This window comes from Chiloscyllium plagiosum, chromosome 13 (genome assembly GCF_004010195.1).
Source record: "Chiloscyllium plagiosum isolate BGI_BamShark_2017 chromosome 13, ASM401019v2, whole genome shotgun sequence".
In the NCBI taxonomy this organism is placed as follows: Eukaryota; Metazoa; Chordata; class Chondrichthyes; order Orectolobiformes; family Hemiscylliidae; genus Chiloscyllium; species Chiloscyllium plagiosum.
In genome coordinates, this window is record NC_057722.1 from 21,078,107 (window position 1) to 21,099,769 (window position 21,663).

At 39.5% G+C, this 21,663-nt stretch overlaps 1 protein-coding gene across 3 annotated transcripts in view; it reads right to left on the reverse strand.

Annotated features, from left to right (window-relative positions):
• The window catches only part of per2 (period circadian clock 2), a 92,309-nt gene that overhangs the window by 63,517 nt on the left and 7,129 nt on the right, over nt 1–21,663 (reverse strand). For 2 of the 3 annotated variants that reach the window (XM_043702010.1, XM_043702012.1), the window contains exons 3-8: nt 21,087–21,191; nt 17,270–17,368; nt 15,601–15,755; nt 14,684–14,805; nt 8,464–8,665; nt 5,483–5,534 (exon numbers count right to left, since the gene is read on the reverse strand). In XM_043702010.1, coding sequence (XP_043557945.1) covers nt 5,483–5,534; nt 8,464–8,665; nt 14,684–14,805; nt 15,601–15,755; nt 17,270–17,368; nt 21,087–21,191 — 735 coding nt within the window. The remainder of the gene's footprint in view (nt 1–5,482; nt 5,535–8,463; nt 8,666–14,683; nt 14,806–15,600; nt 15,756–17,269; nt 17,369–21,086; nt 21,192–21,663) is intronic. The other variant, XM_043702013.1, reaches the window with a different exon arrangement.

Below are 21,663 nucleotides of genomic sequence, written 5' to 3' on the forward strand. Positions count from 1 at the left end.
TAATGGAGTGGGATATAAACTGCTGTTAGGATAGCAGAAGTGAACGCCTGCAGCAGGCAGTAGGGACAGCACTTCACTGTTAGATATTCTCAGTCTGGGGAGCAGTAAATCACCAGGATTGACATGTCTGAGCAACAGGAAACATTGATTGGGAGGCAGACCCCTCTGCCCTTTGCTTTGCCTAAGGATGCACTCTGGTCCATCCAACAGATTGCAGCCTTACATCCTAAGAGTTTCTCAGACAGGTGAAGGAGTGAGCCATGTCTCTGTAAAAGAGAACACATACTAGTCTCTCAATTCTCTTTCATAGGTGAATCTAGCTTCAAACTCCTCCAGCTTGTATTCAACAGCTTGGACATTTTGCCAGGCATAAGCTGGGAAGGGGAGACCTGAACCTCCATTATTTCAGCCCCACGTGCAGGCCAACATGTTTCTAGGATAAGTGGCTGCCTACTGTAAGCAGGCCTTGGAGTCGGTGTGGATAGTCTGCCGTTCCATAAGGTATGTGGGTGCGTCTGGTGGCGACCCGGACACAGGTCGTGGCCTCGGATGCTCCATCAGCCTTGTTCACAGTCTGGTTGCACCTCAAATGTTCGGACTACATGAGATCGGGCCACTCTGCAGAGTTGGGGTTGGCACCTGGATCAGGAGTATTCAAGCAAACGCAAAGTGAAACAATCTTGTGCTGGTGCACAAGATGGATGTGTGTCCCTGAACAGAGATCAACCTGGCAGTAGCACTGCAATGTAAGGGTCCATGAGCTCATAAGTGTAATGGTGAGAAGTATCGGGAGTCAGGCAGAGATCAGCAATGACTACGTGAGAAGGCTGGTTTTTAGGTGATGCTGACTATTGCATTTGAAGGGTGAAGGCAATTGCTAAGCATGAAACACGCAATGAACTGCTGGTGAATCAACCTTCAAACAGAGACCCAAAGAAGCAACCAGTGAGCTGCATCCATGGGCTATCCACTGACTTTCAAACCAGGAAATGGTGCTATCTACTGTGTCAGCAGTACGTAAAAGAATCACATATTACATACAAATGTGGCGACAAGCTACTAATGAGATAGATACAGAAATAGACACCACTTGCTAATGAAACTCGGAATTTGCTGTTAAAACCTCAAAAAGAAAATTGGACATTTCTTGACATTAGATTTTCAGACACTTTCCCACCATGTTTCAACTTTATCCACACTGCTCAAGGGCCAGGAAAACTCTAATTGTTTTTGCATGATGTTGACTGAAGGTTGAATATTGGTCAGGAATGAGAGATGTTAAGTGTTAAGCAATATCTTATGTCCATTTACAGGTACAGATTAGGCCTCAGTTTATTGTGTTGTCTGAAAGTCTCTGACAAGGAAGCACTGGGGTTTCAGCCTAGACTTTGATGCTCAAACCTTGGTATGGGACTTGTACCCACAACCTTTTGACTTAAAGATGACCATACCACCAAGTGAGTCAAGGTTGGCACTGGCTGAAACTATTCTAGAACATAGAACAATATTGCGCAAAACAGGCCCTTCGGCCCTCAATGTTGCGCCGACCTGTGAACTATTCTCAGCTCGCCCCCCCACACTATCCCAAAATCATCCATGTTCTTATCTAAGGATTGTTTAAATCTCCCTAATGTGGCTGAGGTGATTACATTAGCAGGTAGGGCATTCCACACCCTTAACACTCTCTGCATAAAGAACTTTCCTCTGACATCGGTCTTAAATCTATCACCCCTCAATTTGTAGTTATGCCCTCTCATACAAACTGATGTCATCATCCTAGGAAAAAGTATTTCACTCTCTACCCTATCTAATCCTCTGATTATCTTGTATGTCTCTATCAAATCCCCTCTTAGCCTTCTTCTTTCCAATGAGAACGGACCCAAATCTTTCAGCCTTTCCTCATAAGACCTTCCCTCCAGACCAGGCAACATCCTGGTAAATCTCCTCTGCACCTTTTCCAGTGCTTCCACATCCTTCCTGTAATGGGGCGACCAGAACTGTACACAATATTCCAAGTGTGGCCGCACCAGCGTTTTGTATAGTTGCAGCATGATATTGCGGTTCCGGAACTCTATCCCTCTACCAATGAAACCTAACACACTGTATGCCTTCTTCACAGCACTATCCACCTGGGTGGCAACTTTCAGGGATCTATGCACATGGACTCCAAGATCCCTCTGCACATCCACACTACCAAGAATCTTTCCATTGACCCAATACTCTGCCTTCCTGTTATTCTTCCCAAAGTGCATCACCTCACATTTAGCTGCATTGAACTCCATTTGCCACCTCTAAGCCCAATTCTGCAGTTTATCCAAGTCGCCCTGCAACCTGTAACATTCTTCCACACTGTCCACTACTCCACCGATTTTAGTTGGTCTGCAAATTTACTAATCCATCCACCTATGCCTGCGTCTAAGTCATTTATAAAAATGACAAACAGCAATGGTCCCAAAACAGATCCTTGTGGCACACCACAAGTAACTGGACTCCAGACTGAATATTTTCCATCAACCACCACTCACTGCTTTCTTCCAGAAAGTCAGTTTCTAATCCAAACTGCTAAATCACCCTCAATTCCATGCCTCTGCATTTTCTCCATCGCCTACTATGTGGAACCTTATCAAAGGCTTGACTGAAGTCCATGTATACCATGTCAATTGTCATACTCTCATCTACATGCTTGGTCACCTTCTCAAAAAACTCCATGAGGTTTGCGAGACACAACCTGCCCTTGACAAAACCATGTTAACTATCTGCAATCAAATTGTTGCTTGCTAGATGATTATAAATCTTATCTCTTATAGTCCTTTCCAAAACCTTTTCTAAAACAGAAGTAAGGCTCACTGGTCTACTTACTTCTCTGCTGCCCTTCTTAAACAATGGCACATTTGCAATCCTCCAGTCCTCAGGTACTAAACCTGTAGACAATGACGACTCAAATATCAAAGCCAATGGCTGTGCTATCTCCTCTCTAGCTTCTTAGAGAACCCACCGATAAATCCAATCCGGCTCAAGGGACTTTTCTACTTTCACTCCTTCTAGAATTGATAACACCTGTGCGTAACTAACCTCGATTCTTTCTAGTCTAATATCTCGTACCTCATGCTTCTCCTCTACAATATTCTCCATTTCCTGAGTGAACACCGATGAGAAACGTTCATTTAGCACCTCTCCGATCTCTACAGAGTCCACACTCAACTTTCCACTTCTGTCTTTGACTGGCCCTATTCCTATCCTAATCATCCTTTTATTCCTCACATACCTATAGAAAACTTTAGGGTTCTCCTTTATTCTATTTGCTAAAGACTGCTCGTGTCCTCTCTTTGCTCTTCTTAACTCTCTCTTTAAATCCTTCCTAACTGATCTGTAACTCTCCATCGCCTCATCTGTACCAGATTGCCTCATCAACACATAAGCCTCCATCTTCTACTCAAGAAGAGATGCAATTTCTGTAAACCACAGTTCCCTTACTTTATCGCCACTTCCCTGCCTGACAGAGACATAACTATCAAGGACACGTAATATCTGTTCCTTAAACCAGCTCCACATTTCGATTGTCTGCATCCCCTGCATTTTGCTACCCCATCCTGTGCATCCTAACTCTTGCCTAATTGCATTATAATTGCTCTTGCCCTATCGATAACTCTTGACCTGTGGCATGTACCTATCCCTTTCCATCGCTAAACTATGGTCACTCTCCCCAAAGTGCTCACCTACAACTAAATCAAACACCTGGCCTAGTTCATGACCAAGCACCAGATCCAGTGTGGCCTCCCCTCTTGTCGGCTCTTCGGCATACTGTGTCAGGAAACCTTCCTGTACATATTGGACAAAAACTGGTCCATCTGACGTACTAGAGCTATAACATTTCCAGTCAATGTTGGGAAAGTTAAAGTCCCCATAGTGACCATCCTGTTTCTTTCACTCCTACTCAGAATAATTTTGCTAATCCTCTCTTCCACCTCCCTGGAACTCTGCGGAGGGCTATAAAAAATTCTAAGCAGCGTGACCTCTCCTCTCCTGTTTCTAACCTCAGCCCACACTACCTCAGTGGACGAGTCCTCAAACATTCTCTCAGCCACCATTATATTATCTTTGACTGACAAGGCCACGCCTCCCCCTCTTTTACCGCCTTGCCTATTTTTAATGGAAGACCTAAATCCTGGAACCTGCAATATCCATTCCTCACCGTGCTCTATCCATGTCTCTGAAATGGCCAAAACATTGAAGTTCCAGGGGTACCTATCCATGCTGCAAGCTCACCTACCTTATTTCGTATACTTCTGGCACTGAAGTAGACACACTTCAAACCAGTTTGCTGTCTGCCAGCACATTCCTGTGACCCTGAAATCTTGTCCCTGTCCTTCCTACTCTCATCCTTCTGTGCACTGCAAATACACCTCCGATTCCTATTCCCCTGCTGAGCTAATTTAAACCTATCCGAATAGCACCAGCAAATTTCCCACCCAGGCTAATAGTACCCCTCTGGTTCAAGTGAAGACCGTCCTGTTTGTACAAGTCCCACCTTCCCCATAATGAGCCCCAATTATCCAAAAACCTGAAACCCTCCCTCCTGCACCATCCTTGCAGCCACATGTTTAGCTGATATCTCTCCCTATTCCTCACCTTGCTATCACGTGGCACGGGTAACAAACCAGAGATAACAACTCTGTTTGTTCTAGCTCTCAGCTTCCACGCTAGTTCCCCGAAATTCTGCCTTACATCCCTATCCCTCTTTCTACCTGTGTCGTTGGTACCTACATAGATAACGACCAGAGGCTGGTCACCCTCTCCCTTCAGGACCCCAAAGATATGATCAGAGACATCACGGACCCTGGTACCTGGAAGGCAATATACCAACCACGAGTCTCGTTCGATCCCAACAAACAAAAATAAATTTAGTTCACAAGTTTAGTCAATGAAGATATAACTGCAAAGGGGCATGTGGTTCACAGTAGAGGAGGACAACATAAGACCTTATGAGGGGAGGAATGCAGAGCAAAAGCCAGGCTAACCTTACTTGGGATTCATAATCTTTCATATTCAAGGTGCTATTGTATTATGTTAAAAATCACATAACACCAGGTTATAGTCTAACAGGTTAATTTGGAAGAACTAGCTTTCGGAGCGCTGCTCCTTCATCAGGTGGTTGTCATCATCTAATGAAGGAGGGCTCTGAAAGCTAGTGCTTCCAAATAAACCTGTTGAACTATAATCTGGTGTTGCAACTTTTAACTCTGTACACCCCAATCCAACACCGGCATCTCCAAATCATCCGTTGTATTATAAATGCAAATATATCAGCATACAAAAGCTTTAGCACATTCCGAGGCAAAAGTGTCCATCAGCTGGTCGTGGTGTGAGTTTTCATGCTGAGCTTCACCACTCAGACTACATAATTGTCCACATGGAATTTTTTCACCGCTCTTCACATGTACATAATCCTCCATAACAAAACTCCAGCCTTTCAAGTACTCACCTAATACGGCAAAAGAAAGACTTCTCTTGCATGCAGTCCGGTGGTGATGAATCTGCAAGAATAACAATTTATAGAAATATGATAAAGTTATTGGAAGGAGAGACAGGATAGAAAGATCATCGTAAAACTGCTGGTTTATTGAAATTGCACAGCATGCATATGGTGAATAAAATCTGCTGATGTTTAAATGACTTGGTACAGAAGAAACAAAGTAAAAGCATCAAAATGGCCAATAGTTTTCTCAAATATTATTTTTCCTGTTTATTTTGTCATAGAAACAAAAAGTAAAAGTTGCTAATCTTTTAAAATAAAAGAAACAAAAAAGTGAAAGGGAGCAGGGGTTACCCCAGTTTACAGAAATCAGGAGAGGCAAAGTGAGTGGAACAGCTTTGATTTGCATTTTACTTAACATGGAAGTCAGGCAAGACTTGGAATATGATTTCTGGTTAAGTTGAATACAACAGTTCCACACAGTCTGTCATTTGTCATCAAAATCAAAATGACCTTTATAACATTATCCTCCTGTTTTGCTGCAGGGAAGAGGAAAAGTTATCCCAACAGACAGTAAATGAAGCGGTCATGAGATTTAACCAGCAGTTAAGTCTGTGCCACTCAATTCTGCTGACGTCGGAGTCTCTGTCATTTCAGTGAGGACCTTGAAATGTGAACTTAAGCTCTCTATGGAAACAGGATTTTGTTGGCATATAGAAATCCATTTTCATAAAAGGACATTGATAATAATTTTTTTTAAAATTAAGGGATGTGAGAGAATATACAGCATATAATTCTCCAAACCACAACTGGCAATGACCAGCCATCTCTAATGCAAACACGACAGGTTACACAGAAGAGATGGAATACATAACTTTACCAAAAACTTGTGGGCTGGCAATTCCTCCAACAAACCTGCAGTGACCTGGCTCCACAAGGAACAATCCACTTATCGCAGACATGTCAACCAACAGTCTGGTCGCCAGAGCAATATTAATAGGGCTACATTGTGATAACTTTTGGGCCTCAAACTTATTAAATTGAGTGAGTGACAGGCTCATTCCACCTAATCTTCTGTCCAACTGGCTACAGTTACAACCAGTCACAAGGGTCATACTTGTACAAGAAGGCAGATTATACTTCAGGTCTGAAGTATAAAGCATTAAGTAAATCTTTATGAATGACGCACAAATGATTTAAATCACACATGATTCTAATCTCTACAATACGAACTTACCTCAATTAAAGTATCACATTTAGAATAAAACATGTACAATTTTGGGCACCCATATTTAAGAACATATTAATAAGATTCAAAGAGTAGCTAGAATTACTGTGGAATTTAGGATCTATTTAAAAAGAAATTCAGAGCATGTTTATAGCTAAAGTAGACAAAAGCAGCCTATGTACTTGCGTCAGAACAGAATTTAAAAGACAAGGGTTAAAAATAATCAAAGAAGACAGGAGATTAGGATGAACCTCCCTCTCCCCATACAAGTAAATTCAGAACCTAATTCAGCTTTAGCAGCGTTAGGAGTAACTTCTCAATAAAAACTGGATAAAACGTCTCTTGGGGATGTTAATGAAGATTACAAGAACAAGGACAGATAAATAAATAAATAAATAGAACGTACAGCTCTGGGGTCCAAGTGGCCCATGTTCCATGATTCCCTTTCCACAATTTTCATCTAACCCTATTTAGGGTATTTGATTCCTTTCTACTTGATGCTCATCTGATTTCATTTTGCTTTGGGCTCCCTAACTCAAAAGTGGTAAAAAGCTTCACATTCTAACTGCATTGATTAAAGAAGCTCTCTGAATTTTTAAAATAAAAAAAGTTTATGCATTCATGGCATCAGGCATCATTCGCTAGACCAGCATTTGCTGCCCATTCATTACTGTCCTTGAAAAGGTTGTAGTGAGCTACCTTCTCAGATAACTTGATTCCACAATGTAGGTACACACACCGTGCTGTTAGGAAGGAAGTGATTATGATCCAGCAACAGTGAAGGAACAGTAATAAGTCAACATAGTGTAAGGCTTGAAAAGAAGCTTGCAGGCTGTGGTGTTCCCATGCATCTGTTTCCCATGTCCTCCCAAGTGGTAGAATTCATGGATTTGGAAGCTGCTGTTGCATTGCTGCAATGCACCTTGTGGATGGTGCTGTTATGCATCAGCAGTGGAGGGGGAATGAGTGTCTGAAGATTGCACATGGCGTACCAATCAAACAGGTTGCTTTGTCCTGAATGATTCTGGACTCCAGTGTTCTTCAACTCCCCAGATGAATTCACCATTAAACTTAATTTATTAATCTTGCCGCAGAATTTAACAAAACCACATTCAAGACTGCTAGTTTCATAGTATGTAGTCTCTTTGTTCTTGCTCCTAAAATGCCCCAGCTCCTGTAAAACCCATACTGAAGTTTATTTGCCAATTATAGGCCCATTCGGCGAGATTACAACATGATAATATCAAATTTAATTTGAAACAGCGATTTCTGCATTCCTAAAACTGATTGCTGTGGGGACCGCAGGTTGATGGAGAAGAGGTGGGGTGGGGAGGCATTGGAGAGGAGAAGGAAGGATTTGGGGGGAGTTGAATAAAAGATGTAGGAAATAAGTGTTGTCTATACAGGGCAGACAGACAGCCAGGGCTGAATAATGGAAATGTGAAGAAAGATAATTAGTTTCAAAATCTACTTAACAACTTTCGGCAACAAAGGAAAAATTTGCACATGAATTCTCTCAGTGGAATAAATGGTTAAAATGGACTGGATAATATTATACATGCAAGAAAATCAGGGTTGACTTGCCTGTTGTTTTTGCATTCTCTTATGTTGTTAAGGTCATTTGGAAAATTGATTACAGGTTACATGACTGGACAGCTGCGTTTTCTCAATCTGTGTACCAACCAACTGTTGGCAACCATTATGTAACAAACTATATCTAAAGAGCGGTGAAAGGATCTGTTTATATAATAAACTTACTCACCAGCAGCTGTGCACACACTCCACAGAGGCAGCTGAGATGGCTTTGTAAAGCTGTAGAAAACTCCAACATCTTGTGGAGCAAGGAGCTCTGTGAACTTGACATTTTTGAAGACATCTTTATTGCAATTCAGAATTGAGGAGGCTTGGTCAGAGATGTATACAATCTGTCCCGTAATCAGAGAAACAGTTACAGCGAAGATATCCTGAAAAACAGGGACAAACTAGTGAGTTGTGGAAAAACAGAAATGAAGCAAATGGTTAGTATTACTACGTTCAGTAAGTATCGATAGAGAAACAGTAAATGTAGTGAGTTCTTAATTTACCATTTCACATCAGACCTAAATTGTGAAGAATCCAAAGCATCACAAAAGGTGAATCGTATTGCAGTATCTGTTATTGTTTTAAAACAGTTGCGAGAGGCTACCTTCTCCAGAATATCTCTCAATTTCCAATGTGATTTCACTTGAGGTTCATTGAACCTATAGTTATGTGAAACTGAATTCCTGTTGCCATGAAGATAGAACAGGAAATGCCCACCAAAATATTTGCCCACAGAGCATTTAGCAGCTTGAAAATAAACTCTGACTTAGAAGAAATAGGGGAACGAGTGTGCCAACACATTTCCATCTCTCCCTTCTCCTTCTCTCCCTACAGCTTCCAGTTCCTTTCCCCCTCCCACACAGCCTCGTGCTTCTCTTTCCCCCTTCCTGCTACCAACAGCCTGCTCCTTCTTCCACCTCCCACCCCAAATTCCAAGCTGCTGGGACCAATCTGGAATTGAAGAAATTTTAGATGATCACAAGCAGCACATTCCATGTGTCTGGAGACACCTCTTTCAGTACTCTTGGACCTGGTATCTGTCAGCTTTCAGTCCAGTTAATTTCTTCAGTTTTTTAAAAAAAACATTAATTAGTAAAAGTTCTTCACTTTGATAAAATCCTTAGTTCCTTTTATTTCTGGGATGTTTTTTCACCTTCTGGCATGAAGACAAATAAAGTATTTGTTTAATTTTCTGCCATTTCCTTAAACTCCATTATAATCTCTCCTGTCTAAACGGCACGGTGGTCAGCACTGCAGCCTCACAACGGCAGGGACCCGGGTTCGATTCCAGCCTCGGGCAACTGTCTGTGTGGAGTTTGCACATTCTCCCCATGTCTGCCTGGGTTTCCTCTAGTGCTTTGTTTTCCTCCCACGATCCAAAAAAGATGTGCAGATCAGGTAAATTGGCCATGCTAAATTGCCCATAGTGTTCGGGGCATTAGTCAGAGGGAAATGGGTCTGGGTGCATTGCTCTTGGAGGATTGGTGTGGACTTGTTGGGCTGAAGGGCCTGTTTCCACACTGTAGGGAATCTAATCTAATCTAAACCTCCAAGCAGCCTATGTACATTTCCCTACTCTCAGCCTTTATACCTACTTCTCAAAACTCTAATTACAACCGGTTTTAATACTTCTTGCCAGTTTACTCTCAGGACCAAGAGAGAATCTTTTTTATTTTGGTCATCCTTGCTGATATCCAAAAATACTTCCAATTGTCAATAACAAAGGCATTCCTGACAGAAGAATGATGGAGAAAGCACAGAACATTCCAGAAGACATGTAATCCGGCTGTAATTTTGAGACTAAATTTTTTTTTGTTATATGAGTGGGGACTTGTATTTATTGGAACCACATACAACTAGAATCTCGTTTTATTTGGGAATAGTTAGTAGTCAGAAGGGATTTATTTGATTTGTTAATACTTTAGTTAATTTGTTCACTGTTAGAATTACATACTTTAAAATCAACAGGTAGCAATTTGAGTGTCGGGGATTTATTTTGTTTAATTTTGAAGTTGTCGAGAAGCAGGTTATACCACTTTCACACTATTTTTACAGATTACAGGGAGAAGTGCTCCTCTTGGATGTTTTGGTTCTAGTTCTCAGAGGAGGCGGGGTCAATCTCTGCTTTATAACATATTTTCCACTACCAGGAAAGCACACACGGCTACTGAAACAAAACAAGCAAAGCCTGATATGGTAATGTTTACGTGAAAAAGGTAAACGGGGGGCGGCGGTTTGGGAGACTAAGAGGGGACTAAATCAAAACAGAGTTGGAGGGGACATAAAACGCTCCATCCCCCAAGATGCTCAACTCTCCCTAAAGGCATTCAACACTCCTGCACCAGGTCAGATTCCTCCAACTCTGCTTCTGATATGAGCAGTATATAATGCACAGTAGCTTGCCTCTTGCACTTTGAAGCGTCTTGGAAAAATTAATTCCCTTCTTCAGGTGACAAAAGCATCAAGGTGTGATACTTGCCATGTCCACCTCAGACTCTAAGATAGCGTCAAGGCTTGACAGAGTGGGAGAAGCCAAAAAGGTTCCAGAACATTTAGAAAGGCTGTCGATGAGCCAGGCATGTTTTGTTCCCAGAGAGTTTGAGCGTTTGCAGCTTTTATATGGTCCACATGTTTATTGAGGACGACCCGAAACTTTACACATCATTGGACCTGACCTCGTGTCAACCATGCCTTTTACCCATGCATGGCCATGCCTGTTAGATTCTGTAAATCCGTTTTTTAGATTAGATTCAGTCTGAACGTTGTGGCACAGACAATGTTCAGACTGAATCTAATCTAAGAAATGGATTTACAGAATCTTACATGGATAATTGCAGTTTCTGAGTAAAAAAAAATTGCATGAATCCATGTAAGATTCTGTAAATCCATTTCTTAGATTAGAATCAGTCTAAACATTGTGTCTGTGCCAGTCTCACACAGGGCACTTCACACCTTTAAATACATTGTCTGGGCCAACATGGAACCAATTGCTAAAGTTCACTTGAGAACGCAACTTTAACAAAGTTCTGTGATTTACATATGAAAGAACTGAAACCAACATGTTCATTCTAAAAGACAAGAGATTTATACAATCCAGGTTTTTTTTCCAATATGTAATATCAGTTACATCACACTGTAAACTTTTGCTATAAATTCTGTGTCTTACGATCTTATATTCCACAACCACCAGATAAAGGAGCAGCACTCAGAAAGCTAGTGCTTCCAAAAAAAATGTTGGACTATAACCTGGTGTTGTGTGATTTTTAACTTTGAGGAGGTTAGTCATGGCACACATTGACTCTAGTCTCCCAGCCTGCCTTGAGCCCTTGCAATTCGCCTACTGTCATAACAGGTCTATAGCAGAACCCACCACCCAGGTCTTACACTCATCGCTGGAACATCTGGATAACAAGGATACCTACGTCAGGTTCCTATTTATTGACTACAGTTTCACCTTCAACACCATAATTCCAACCAAACTCTGCAACCGGATCCCTGACTTCTTTACAGACTGCAATCAGTGAGAATAAGAAACAGCACTTCCTCCGTGGTAAGCCTCAACATCAGTGCTCCAAAAGGCTGCGTACTCAGCGTTTTACTATATGCTCTACACACCAATGACTATGTGGCCAAATTCCGTTCCAACTCCATCTACATTCACTGACGACACCATCGTCGTAGGCTGAATCTCAAACAATGAAGAAACAGAATACAGGAAAGAGATAAAGTGCTTGGGTGGCATAGTATAAAGATAACAATCTCTCCCTCAATGTCAGCAAAATGAAACAGCTGGTCATTGACTTCAGGAAGCAAGATGGAAGACATGCCCCGGTCTACATCAATGGTGCTGAGGTGGAGATGGTCGAGAATGACAAGTTCCTGGGAATGATGATCAGCCATAATCTGTCCTGGTACACCCACATGGACACGAAGGTCAAGAAAGCATGACAAGCCTCTACTTCCTCAACAGGCTAAGGAAATTTGGCATGTCCATAAAGACTCTTTCCAACTTTTATAGATGCACCATGGAAAGCATTCTATCCAGATGCATCACTTGGCCTGGTGTGTTAACTTCTCTTTCCAGGACCATGAAAAACTGCGGAGAGTTCTGAACACAGCCTAGGTCATCACACAAGCCAACCTTCCACCTGTTTATTCCAACTATATTGCAGTTTCTGCTTGGGAAAGGTGGAGTCCATGTCAAATTCTGTTAAAAACAGGTTCTGTGATCACTGATACTGCCGCGCTGGTACTGACCTCCATTAGAACTGGGTGACCATTTAACCAGACGTTTATTTTGCTTGTTCTGATTTGGATGCTGTTGAGCAATTTAACTGCTCCAAGCGAGATGTACGTGGACTTTCCAAGGTATGCAATCTCCTTTACAATGTGCTCTCCTTTACAATGTAGGCCTAGTGGGACTCATTTGCTGTCTAAAGTCCAGCAGCACCAACAATGGTTTGCCAGCCTAAATCCTGAAGAAAATTTTAACCGTTTGGCCAAGACTTGGCTTTGATTTTGCAGTGAGCTGACCTCAAGTCCTTCTGTTCAAGATATGACCGAGTGAGGCTATGCATTTGCCTTTGTTCAAATGGTGTTCCCCGAGCTCAGTTGGACTGGCAAGGGTGTCCACTTCCATCGGAATACCCTGCAATTAATATACTCCACTTGCCGCATTTTTTCATGATAAAACAGTTGTAGTGCCTGTTTGAAGTGCAGCTGGGCTTCAGCTAGTAGACGCTTTTGTGTAGTTACATCATTAATCTCACATATGGAGATGGTCTCATTAAGGATTAAACCAAAGTCACATATTTCGTGTTAATCTCATCAAAAATTCCAGTACAGATTTCCCTGGCTCTTGAATTGCCGAGTAAAACTGACAGCATCTCAGAATTAGAGGCAGCTTGGGTTGTAATATTCCTTAACTAAATCCATCAACTCTTGAAAGGTTTTAGTATCTGGTGCCTCAGGGAAAACCAGAGGCCCACAAGCAGTCAGGAAAATTACTTGTTGCTTTTCACCTGCCCCAATGTCTTTTGCCTAGAAAACTTAATGCATTCTTTCCACACACTAGGCCGAATCTTGGATGTAGGAATGGAATGAGTCAAACTTCCCAAATAATAGCATGATGCCAAAGACACTTTCTCCAACGTAAAGACAACTGTTGCGAGCAAATTTCTTCAGGTGTGTGCTTTTCTTTCGTCGCCATTGAAATAATTCCAGAGGGCAATATCCTTGACACTGATCAACCTCCCTCAGAGTGAACAGGATGTCTGACATTCCTGTTCTTATTTATCAGCCAGGGCTCTCGGAATGGACTGGGTTAATAGCCCCAATCAGGGAATTCATGTTCTACAACACCAAACAACATTTCATTAAGCTTAGCACCAAGGGATCCAAATGAAAATAAAGTCAACGTGAATCATGGAAACACTTCATCTGGAGAACTGTTTAGCTAAAATGAGGGCAGCTGTGAGGCCAATGATCTAGGAATATTAAGTTCTTGAAATATCGCTTGACCCAAATTTAGGTATTTTCCACAAAAGATTTTTCAAAACTTCCCAGTTCAGAGGCATTGTTGAGCAAATAAAGTCCAAATCATGGTTATGAATTAATTGCATTAACAATGGAAAACCAGATGATTTGTACAATTCTATAAATTGTTTCAACAGTATAATTCTGAAGAAGGCATGTTACACAGAGACTGTTCTCAAGCTCAACATATACATGGAGATAACTTGTTGCCAGTTTTGAAGCATTTAGGAGAAATCTGACATACTTCAAAATAGTGTCTTGCAAAGCAAGTAAATCAAAATTAGAAGCAGCACATTGGATGCATATTCTATTACAAAAATAGCACTGGGAAAAGAACATTTCAAGAGGGTTTTTTTCTTTTTCTCATTTTGTACGGATAAGTTTTATAAAATTTTGCACTTTAACCAGTATACTTAAGCTTTCCTTATAATACCACCATAGAAAAAACGAGCAAGACTTAAAATAGAATAGGAAGTGCTATGCAGATCAACTAGTTAACTTGAGTGCACAGTTTGTTCTTCTGTGTTTCAAAACCATCAACAGCAACCAATACTTTTCAAAGACTACAAGGAAAAATACACTAACTGCTGAAATGTAATAAATTTTGTGTTAAAATGAAAAGGTATCCTTACTACATATGCTAAAGGTAGAGGATAAAATGTCACTTTGGTTGAACAGTCTGATTTGAATCATAACTCCACTTGTACATCTTAACTCTGTAATATATCATATATTTGGACAATCTAGAAGTTATTTCCTTTGCTTTAAGGAAGAAAGAGAAAATATTGACAGGAATAACATTTGATTGATTATTTTTGTATTAGCTGGGTTAAGAAAAGACCGATCATAGTTTTTTCAGTACTTACAGTATTTTTCAAAGTATATTCAGATGTGATGTTCTCGACCTCATCAATGGTGAAGGAGTTTATACTCAAGCTACTTGGTTCAGAGTCATCATTCATTCGAAACTTGTAATATTCTTCATTAGCTGCAACAAAAATAAAATGACAAACCTATAGTTATAATTAAATATTCACTGAATTAAAAATATACTCAAAACAGTTAAAAAAGACCAATTATATCTCCAAACGAAAGACAAAACATTTATTATTCACATTCTGACTCAGAATACAAAAAGGTCCCTAAAAGTGCTGGGCATATCATAAATACTTTCTCTTTAACCCTTTCTGTCCATTGGACAACAGATATGTAACAGTGTGCTGTTAAAATCATTTAGGTTACTAATCTACCCCCAAGCTGCCAGAACATGACCTGTCTTAACCTGCTTCACTAAGCATGTGACAAGAAAATGCGGCCAAAAAGCACAGGCTCCTGTCATTTCATTGAGGCCTGGGTACAAATTTTAATATCAAAGGTCTCAGCAGGAATTCTGAAGTTTGAAATTTTCTTTTAAAAATCTCCCTCCATATCATTTAAATCAGCTTTCTTCATTCCATATACACAGTCAGTTCTTTTATATGCAATTGTTACGTTCTTGTTCAACTCCATGTTATTGGAAAATCGTGCTCTAGAAACACTGCTTAAAGTGTTGGCGATGTAATCACGTTACAGCCAACACATTTTAAAAGTTTGCGCTTTATAAACAGTGTCCCCAATTCGTCAATCGTATTATAATGAACTCGCATTAACGAAACGCACTTAACAGCAGAACGACCTGTATTCTAATATTATCAGTCAATGCAGGTTGGATACAAATGGGAGTACCTCTTTCACCCATCCTCACAGGTGTTATTCTCTTAAAAGTATAGTACAGTAAGCCTACCTCTGACTTGTTTTACACATCGTAGTGCATACTTCAGTGTAGAAAGTGTCCTGGATTTTCCTTTAGTCATCTTATCAGATGGAAGGTGTCTTTTTAAGACACTTAAGGCTTTTATCAACTCTTTCTGTGTCTTTGCTTTAGCAGATTGATCACTACTGTAATACAAATACAAACTCATAGCTTTAGCCCCATATTTTAAAAGTTATATCTATAGGCAACACTTATGGCCATAAGCTATAAACCATGCAAATTAAACAGAAGAGTGTAAACAACTGAAAAACGAAACAACTTTTCACTAATCTTCAAGAGTCATTTTATTCATTAATTTTATTCAATAAATTTAAACAGCAAAATGTGAGACATGTACTGTGATTTCACTCTTGACTGTGGCCTATTGTCATATTATAGAAAAAAAAGGTAACTGAATTTATTTGGAATAGTTACACTACAGAAAAAAAACATGCCATTTTTGTTGCCCTGTCTATGCTAAAGAATCTGAAGCCAGGTAGGATGAGTGATACAACTTAGCCCAGCTCCTGCACATGAAAGTTGGGTGGTAGGATCCTAATCATTATCTAGTGACCCTTACTAGAAATGTGCACATATGGTCATCAGGTGACTACATCAGTTCTACATGCCTGATTATGTAGTTGGCATTCACTCAAGGCTCACAACAAAAGTCAATTGAATGACCTTTCATTGGACAAATGGAGGTTGTAACACCATGTCTAACAAGTGATGAAAGAAGATTTGCTGAAAAAGGATGTGAAGAAAGAAAACCTAAAATGCCCCCATAGTCCTGCTGCCATATCTGATACATCCATAAGTAACTTGCAAAAGGAACAAACCTACTATTTCAGATGATTTGAAAAATTTTAAAACAGCAGTCATCATGCTAACTATACTGGATTATTAAGGCAGGCAGCAAAATGAAAATATCATGTATTCTTTATTTCTTGCAAATTACAGCAGCAAAACAGACTGGACTGGAACTGGAACTGTTCTGATAAAAAGAACCTGGACTTGAAACATTAACTCTACTTTCTTCTGGCAGATGCTGTCACACCTGCTGAGCGTCTCCAGCAATTTCTGTTGTTGTTGTTCGGAACCAGACAACTGTACTTGTAATAGTGCAGTATATGCATAACTGCAACTGATACAATTATCTTTAAATGTAACATATCAAAGCATTGTCTTCACTAGTTTTGGAAGGGATTTATATCTTTTAGACATTTGAGAGCTGGCAAAGAAAATATTTTAGTATCATTAAAAATATTTGCACGTTTCATTTGTTTACTAACTGTTGAGATGGGAGAGAAACAAAAAACTTCAAATGAGAAGGTTTACTAGATGACCGGCTTAACAGGAGTCAGAATTGTTCCCACTCAAAAATTCCCATAGACAAGAATCAAACATAAACTGCCCATTCAGTATTAATTGACACCTTGTTCAGAAATTAAAAATATCTGTGCATTGAGGTGTCAAACAGGTTGCAGTCAAAGTACATTAGTAGGCAGATTAGAGGGAGTTTATTATACATACATATGATGTGTCTCACCATCAAAAATCAGTACGAACAGACAAGTGTTGTGTTTACATTCACTAACATTCCTCATTTTAAGCAGAAAAACAAAATCAAAAAGTGTTTTTAAAAATAACCAGCACCTACCTGCAACCACTTGTTGAGGGATTGTCTTGTTCTGAGCTAGCACTGATGAGACTGAATCCATTTGAGCTGCTGCGAAGGGACAGGCTCTGGGAGTTGGAACTAACAAAGAGAAATTGAATCACTTTTACCCTCTAGGGCAAACATGATCTCTACAATAAATGTCTAAAGTAACAGCAATGTTTAAAAACACATTCATTAGCTTCAGACATTCATCCAGTTTTGCACTGTTGACCAAAGTGTCTAAAGTTTTCAGGCAGGCTCACTTTGGCTATTGGCTGGAGGAAGAGGGAGCTGGTGAGAGGTGTGAACTTTAAATTACCAGGCAGTTGGAATACTTCAGCCAACAGCTGTGGTGGAAAGAATAATTCATTTCAAAATCTTACATAGAAAATAGGTGTAGGATGAGACCATTCGACCCTTTATTCTGGAATTTGTAAATGTGACAGCAAGTAAAAGGACACTCTCAAAGCGTTTAGAAGGAATTTGGAAGCTCTGAGCAAGCAGAATGACTGTAAAGTCAAGTTTCACTGAGCAGAACATCCTGAACTGACACACAGAGCTAGTCATGAAAATAGTTTCAGAGTTCTACCTACATCATAAAATCTGCATTTGTACCAAGTCATAAAGCTTTTATCCAATTCAGACAGTGTCTTGGTAGTCTGTGAAAACTCCAGAGGATAATTTGAAAGCTGAATGCAGCCAACACACCAAGTTCTCCACCACCACAATTTTAGCTACACCAGTGCCTGAGCCATCAGGAGTAGGGCATTAAAAATAATACTGGATCTCTTGTTTCAATCGGCTGTATTAAAATGATTGAAACTGTCTTTGCTATTCTGATAAATGACACTAGTGGTGCTGAAGTAAAATCAGAAAAGGAGTCTACTCTGTCGATAGTCAGCAATTAAACAAATAAAAGCAAAATACTGTGAATGCTAGAAATCTGAAATAAAAGCACAGAAAGTAATGGACAACTCAGCAAGTTTGACAGCATCTGTGAAGAGAGAAAGAGAGTTATCATTGAGAGTCTGATATGACTCTTACTGCTGCTGTGTTTTGATTAAAAAAAGGTCATATCAGAAATGTCAACTCAAATTTTCTTTCCAAAGATGATGCCAGACCTGCTGAGTTTCTCCAATGGTTTGTTTTTATTTGATATTAAACACGAAGTAGAAAAAACATTTAAGAAAACTTCCATGAGTCAAAACACTGGGCAACACAGGCAGCCAGGAAAATTTACCATCCCACTCAAGTTATATTAGGGTAGTCAATGTAAGTTTTGCAAACATGTTCAGATAAACAATACAGTAATAAAAAAAAGGAATTATTTAATTGGGATCTGATTTGTGCAGGAAGACTAAGCGCAAATGTGAAGTATACGTGTCACCAGCGTTTCATTAAACAACACCTTAAAAAAATCCGAGATAAAAATGTAAAACAAGGAGCTCCCATCAAAATGCCTAATGAGAACCACAAGAGTTTCCAAAAGATATATTGTTCAAATTTAGTAAAATCAATCCCTGATCCTAAAGTTAATCCAGCTTTTTCTGAAAAGCAAGAGAAGAAAAATACTCAAGTTATGATTGTCTGTGTACTACTTGCAACGAATCAGTGGAAAGTTTTCTGGAGATTCATGATTTTCCTGCAAAGAGCAAAGAACATTATCCTCAAGCAGCTTTATCTATCTTGCAACAGTTTGTCATTTATTTTGATGTTCTGTACACTTTGCCAGTTATATCTTGTTTCCATGCATTTAGAACCTTCTGCAAAAAGCAGAAGTAGTGAAGCCCACTGATCAGGATAGGGCAAGAGGTTGAAGAATGTTCATCAAAAATATATGTCCAACATCTAGGAACGTCCCAATGCCCTTGAGAAGGTGACGGTGACCACCTATTTGAACCACAGCAATCCATGGCCAGATAGGTACACTCACAGTGCTGTTAGGAAGGCAGTTCCAACATATTGAATGAGTGACAATGAAGGAAAAGTTCCAAATTGAGATAGTATGAGGCTTGGAGGGAAAGTTGCAGCTGGTGGCACCACCACCACCATGCAACTCCTGCCTTTGTTCTTCTAAGTCAATATTTATCCACCTGTATCATTATCTGATCAACATTTTTAAAATGTCCTTGTACCAAACTGCCCTCTTATTTTAAAGAAATAGCATTATCTGGTTTATTTTCTAGTTAAAAATCACAACACCAGGTTATAGTCCAACAGGTATATTTGGAAATATAAGCTTTCGGAGTGCTGCTCCTTCATCAGGTAGCTAGGACTGGCTATCTGACGAAGGACCAGCGCTCTGAAAGCTTGTACTTCCAAACAAACCTGTTGGACTATAACTTGGAGTTGAGAGATTTTTAACTTTGTCCACTCCAATCCAACACTGTCACTTCCACATCATTATTTTCCAGCGATAGAGGAATTTAGTATGAACATAATCAGTTACTGTACAGCCATTATGAATAACTTCTACTTGCAAAACACCTTTTGAAATGTTTGTGACTGCAAACTCCTTCAGTGGTTATGTAATACTATTGCAGCATATATCTGGTCTTGAAATCCTGTCACAAGCACATGTGATCAGTAGCCTGTTATACAATCACAGTTACATGATCTTATGAATGCTTCATGGGCTAATACCTCTTCAATTCATTTTCATAAGGCTAACAAAACCTGTACCACTTCCTACTTGACAGGCAATTTCAATGAGATAGCAACTTACAAAGCAAAAAGAAAATTCAACACATTTTCTGAAGAAAAAAGCATGAGGAAATTGTCATTTTCAGCGTTCCAGCAGCTCCCTGCAATATGTTGACTTACTATAATACATGCAAGGAGCAGGAGAATCGACGTTTCAGGCCCGAAATGTCGATTCTCCTGCTCCTTGGATGCTGCCTGACCTGCTGCGCTTTTCCAGCAACACATTTTCAGCTCTGATCTCCAGCATCTGCAGTTCTCACTTTCTCCTTACTATAATACATATTGTCCATTTAGGCACTTGGTTCTTATTTGAGATCTTCTAAATAGGTGTTAAACAAAAAGCTTTATTTCAGGATATTTACTTCAATATTTCCAAAAACAAAACAAGTGAATAGAGGTAATTCAATCCTGGAAAGACCCTGTTTCATATCATAATCTATGTCTGGTTAAGATCACAGCAGATAGAGTGTTGAAAAGCTCATCAGCAGGTTAGACAGCAAAAAGTCAGTCCAAATTCTTGCAAATAATGTTCATCAACTTGACAATGCTCGTATGGGCGGTTAAAATGAGTCACAGTTGTGATCCGTCTTACACTTGCTGACACTGTTCATCAGACTCAAATCTACACACATTTGGGTGAAGTGCTGGATATACATGCACAGGGGGCCCTCTCACCATCCCTATAACTAATCAAATATCTTCAGGCATTGAAGCGAGAAGTTTAAAAATGATGTTTGTGAAAGATATAGGTTGTATAAAACTAGGATTGTCAATATAATTCAATAGCTTAAAGTTTGAGTTATCAGTTGTCATTATAAAGATCTCTAAAAGGATAACTTCAAGAAAATAAATTGAGTGATATACTTATAAGAATGTAACGATTGAATTGATATCATCAAAAACAAGCTTAATTCCTAGAACATGCACTTTCAGTATGAACTAGGATGATGCCTTCCCTCAAAATCATTAAAGAACTTCTTGCAACTGTTCTGGTTGTTGATATTAACATCAATGTTGATAAATATATTAACCAAAAGTAAAAGAAAATGCCAAACCTCAATATTGTACATCCATATTACTTTAAATACATGAGTAGAAATTACTTGGAACCAACCTGTCAGTAGGATTACATTTTTCAAATGACAGAGGCATGAAAGGAAGCCTCTTATTTCGGATATATACTTCATCAAATCTTCGTTTTCTTTTCTTTGTATTAGTACTTCAAAAATTACACAGCAAACATAAGAATGTCATATTGTACAACGTGACAAGATAAAACAAAGTATATATACTATTTGATACATACAGCACAGGCATGCACCAGTTTATTTAAATAAGGTTAAACATTTAATTTGTACAAGTTATTCCCCTAAGTTATGAACGTGAATTTTTCAAATGACAGTTCAATTTACATTTAACTCAAATACATACAACATGTTCAATATTGCTGGAGTAACTTGGCAATGCTGGAAAGACAGTTAAGGATAGAGTTCCAAGTTACTTGAATTTGCACATCTGAAACATTAAAAAAATGCAACTTGGTTCAAAGTGTCTAATGGAAGTACTGGATGATCAAATCATTTAATTCTCAACTAAAAATAGAGTGGTCAAACAGCATAAGGATCAGAAAGGAGTGAAAAGTTTATCTTGCTTCCTTGGTATCCCTTGCATTACATGCTGTTGAACTAGAG